Here is a 4,158-nt window from a genome sequence, read left to right as displayed (position 1 = left end):
CCAATGAAGTTGGGGAGAGGCCGTGGCTCAGTGGTAGAGCATCTGCTTGGCATGCAGAAGGTTCCAGGTTCAATCCCCGGGATCTCCAGTTAAAGGGTCTAGGCAAGTAGGTGATGTGAAAGACCTCTGCCTGAGACCCTGGAGAGCTGCTGCTGGTCTGAGTAGACAATACTGACTTTGATGGACCGAGGGTCTGATTCAGTAGAAGGCAGCTTCATGTGTGTTCAAGGGGCATGCAACAAAAATACAAGAGTCCTTTAGTTCACCATGTTGTGGGCCCTCAGAGCATTTTTAAATGACTTTAAAATGGCAGCACCATTTTTGTGGTGGCCACTAGGTTGCCATCATGTCTAGCTTGGCCCTTGAAAAAGAGAGGGACAAAAATAACCTCTCTCAGGCCACCTGTCTGCCCTCCCATCAATATGTTGTTGAATTTGTAGCCTCTTGCCTCTCTCTAAACTCTAGCCGTCAGCGTACACGATGCTTCTGGTTCTGCTCTTCGTCTGCGTGTGCTGGCACAACACGCCGGGCAACGCCGAGGTGGTGGCCTCTTTTGAGGAAACGTGCCCCCAGTTTTTCTTCAGGGAAACCCCTCCGAAGATCGGACTCCAGCCCAGGTACACAGCACGGATCTGCCAGCGTTTCAAAAACCAGTACCGGTATGCCACGATGTATGACAAAGGACACCGCATCCCTGTCTACTCGGCCTACATCTACAACCCTGGGAGGGCAAAGAGACCCAAAAATTGGATGGTGGAGCCCCAGGTAAGATGGGCGGAAGCGGCTTGAAGCGAGGGCAAACCTCTAGCGTTTCGCTGCCCTCCTAGGAAGGAGAAAAAGCACCGGGCTATTTGTGTGCTTGGCTTTGTACAGGGGACACGTTCCCTGCCCCAGGCAGCTTACAGTTAGGGCTGCCAATCTCCAGGTGGTGGAAGGAAAAAAGGCACCACTGTACTGATATCAAAAGATAAGGAACTTAGTACAGGAGCGAAACATACAACAATGTGCAAAAGTACAAATTTATATGCTACACAAATTATCACAACACTTTTAGCTACACTTTTAGTCTTACCCTCTGTGGGATGCTGTTAACTTTTGCCCCGTTGGGGAAATGAAGCAAACCTGGCTGGTTAAAGATTTACCCATTATGGGAATTTGTTTATACAAATGACTATAGAGATTTTTGAAGGACTGATGAAGAGTTGCCCCTTGGGGCTCGGGACGATCGTCTCCTCATTGGCAAGTCTCTTGTTGGATTCTTCACGCTTGGAGGCTTATTTTCTATCAAGAAATATTCTGGAGAAAAATAATTCCATATATTTGGTCTCTGTTTTTATATATATATATATATATATATATATATATATATATATATATATATATATATATATATATATATATAGCCACTTGTTTGTTTGTTTGTTTTTATTGTTGGTAAAATGTATGTATAGACACCTTGTAAGATGTGATAATTTGTGTAGCATATAAATTTGTACTTTTGCACATTGTTGTATGTTTCGCTCTTGTACTAATCTCCAGGTGGTGGCTGGAGATCCCCTGGAATTCCAATGGATCTCCAGGCAACAGAGATCAGTTCCCCTAGAGAAGATTGCTGCTTTGGAGGGCCGGCTTTATGGCTTTACTAGGGTTGCCAACCTTAGGTGGTCAAAACAATTACACACTTGAGCTGCCAATGTAGTATTGGTAAAGAATATTGCAGCCACTATGGCCAAACTTCTATCTCCTAAAAATATTATAAATCACAGCTTTGATTGGTTAAATTTAATAACCAATCAAAGCTGTGATTTATAATATTTTTAGGAGATAGAAGTTTAGCCATAGTGGCTGCAATATTCTTTACCAACCTCCAGGTGGTGGCTGGAGATCTTCTACTATTACAACTGATCTCCAGACGTCAGAGATCAGATCACCTGGAGAAAATGGCTGCTTTGGCCATTGGACTATGGCATTGAAGTCCCTCTCCTCCCTTCTCCAAACCCTCACCTTCTCAGGCTCCCCCCCCCCAAAAAAAATCTCAGGTACTTCCTAACCTGGAGGTGGCAACCCTACATTGTACCCTACTGAGGTCCCTGTTCTCCCCTTCCCAAACCCTGCCCTCCTAGGAAGGAGAATAAGGTCCAGGCTATTTGTGTGCTTGGCTTTGTACAGTGGACATGTTCCCTGCCCCAGGCAGGTTACAGTTAGGGCTGCCAATCTCCAGGTGGTGGCTGGAGAGCCCCTAGAATTCAAACTGATCTCCAGGTGAAAGAGATCAGTTCCCCTGGAGAAAATGGCTGTGTTGGCCAACCAACTAGTTGGCCAACCAACTAGGGTTGCCAGCCTCCAGGTAGTAGCTGGAGAACTTCCACTATTACAACTGATCTCCAGGCGACAGAGATCAGTTCCCCTGGAGAAAATGGCGGCTTTGGAGGGAGGGTCCCATGGAATTGTACCCCACAGAGGTCCCTCCCCTCCCAAACCCCACCTTCCCTAAGCTCCACCTCCAAATTGCCTGGAATTCCACAACCTGGCCATCCCAGCTCTTTTGCAAGTTATTTTGAGTACCGTTGGGTTTGGGAAGCAACATTTCTGCTGTTAAAACAGCCCGTTCAGAAATATCATTACCGAAAGACCACTGTGCTTAGGAGTGGGCTCAGTGTAGTACAGCGGTCTGAGCTGTGGACAAATAATGGAGATGCCAAAGATCAACGAATTCCAGCCTCAGCCAGGAAGGCAATTGAGTGAGTTTAGGAGAGTCACTCTCTCTGTGTGTGTGTAGCCTACCTCACAGGTTGTTGTGAATACCAAGAGGTGGGACTGTGTATGTGACAATTATTTTACTTATTTACTTATTTATTTACTTCATTTAAACCCATTCTCCCCCATGGACACCCAAAGCAGCTTACGTCATTCTCCTCTCCTTTGTTTTATCATCACAGCAACCCTGTGAGGTAGGCTAGGCTGAGAGTGCGTGACTGGTACAAGGTCACCTAGCAAGCTTCCATGGCAGGTCACATGAACACATGAAGCTGCCTTACACTGAATCAGACCCTTGGTCCATCAAAGTCAGTATTGTCTATCAAAGTCAGCATGGTGTAGTGGTTAAGAGCGGTGGTTTGGAGCAGTGGACCTGATCTGGAGAACAGGGTTTAATTCTCCACATGAGCGGTGGAGGCTAATCTGGTGAACTGGATTTGTTTCCCCACTCCTACACATGAAGCCAGCTGGGTGACCTTGGGCTAGTCACGGTTCTCTTAGAGCTCTCTCAGCCCCACCTACCTCACAGGGTGTCTGTTGTGGGGAGGGGAAGGTGATTGTAAGCCGGTTTGATTCTTCCTTAAGTGATAAAGATGGCATATAAAAACCAACTCTTCTTCTTCGTCTACTCAGACTGGCAGCGGATCTCCAGGGTCTCAGGCAGAGGTCTTTCACATCACCTACCTGCCTAGTCCCTTGAGATACCAGGGAAGCAAATGCTCTACCACTGAACCATGGCCCTTCCCACATTAATACTGCTGGAGGTGGTGCCTGTGATGGAATTTATTTGTTTCTGGCTGCTCCTTCTCTCTATTGTCAATTAACTCTGGTTGTGATTCTTCTGTATTTCCAAAGCTTGTGAATTTATCTTTGCAACCTGAAATGACTTCGGAAATGGCCCTCCTACAAAAATCCCGTGCCACGCAGGCAGAGCTTTGGAAAAGTCAGGCTGTCATGAAAGACTACAAGAACCTGGCCGGTTACAGCCGGGGCCACCTGAACCCGAACAGTCACCAGCCTGACCTGGATGCCAAGAAGTCCACCTTCACCTTGACCAACATCGTGCCGCAATACATCAAGCTCAACGGCGGCTCCTGGAACAACTACGAGCAACAGACGATGGCGAGCAACACCCAAGGGTGTAAGGAAACCTTTGCCATGGTGGGCGCGGTGCCAGGGAACAACTACATAGCGGGCGGGCGGGTCAACAAACCCAGCCACCTCTGGTCCGTGGCCTGCTGTTTCATAGACAACAACCACATGAGGTCCTGGGCGATCATTGCCCCGAACAATAAGGACGTGATGGAACATCTCACCCTGGGGCAGCTGGAGGAGAAACTCGCCAAGCTGTATCATCAGAACAGCGTCTCCCTGTTTCACAGCGACTGTCCCCGAGAATAA

At 47.5% G+C, this 4,158-nt stretch overlaps 1 protein-coding gene across 1 annotated transcript; it reads left to right on the top strand.

Annotated features, from left to right (window-relative positions):
• The first annotated feature begins 480 nt into the window (after positions 1 to 480).
• LOC130474930 (endonuclease domain-containing 1 protein-like) lies at positions 481 to 4,158 on the top strand. Its single transcript, XM_056846622.1, has 2 exons — positions 481 to 765; positions 3,613 to 4,158. Exons 1-2 carry the CDS (start codon positions 481 to 483, stop codon positions 4,156 to 4,158), a joined length of 831 nt encoding a protein of 276 aa, XP_056702600.1.

Source organism: Euleptes europaea, chromosome 3, assembly GCF_029931775.1.
Source record: "Euleptes europaea isolate rEulEur1 chromosome 3, rEulEur1.hap1, whole genome shotgun sequence".
NCBI lineage: Eukaryota > Metazoa > Chordata > Lepidosauria > Squamata > Sphaerodactylidae > Euleptes > Euleptes europaea.
This window is presented reverse-complemented; position numbering and strand designations above follow the sequence as displayed.

Bases quoted from the DNA above. Each gene is read 5' to 3' on its own strand.
- LOC130474930 (XM_056846622.1), top strand. From the start codon at position 481: ATGCTTCTGGTTCTGCTCTTCGTCTGCGTGTGCTGGCACAACACGCCG. The intron at 766-3,612 runs GTAAGATGGGCG...GTATTTCCAAAG, and splicing joins ATTGGATGGTGGAGCCCCAG to CTTGTGAATTTATCTTTGCA.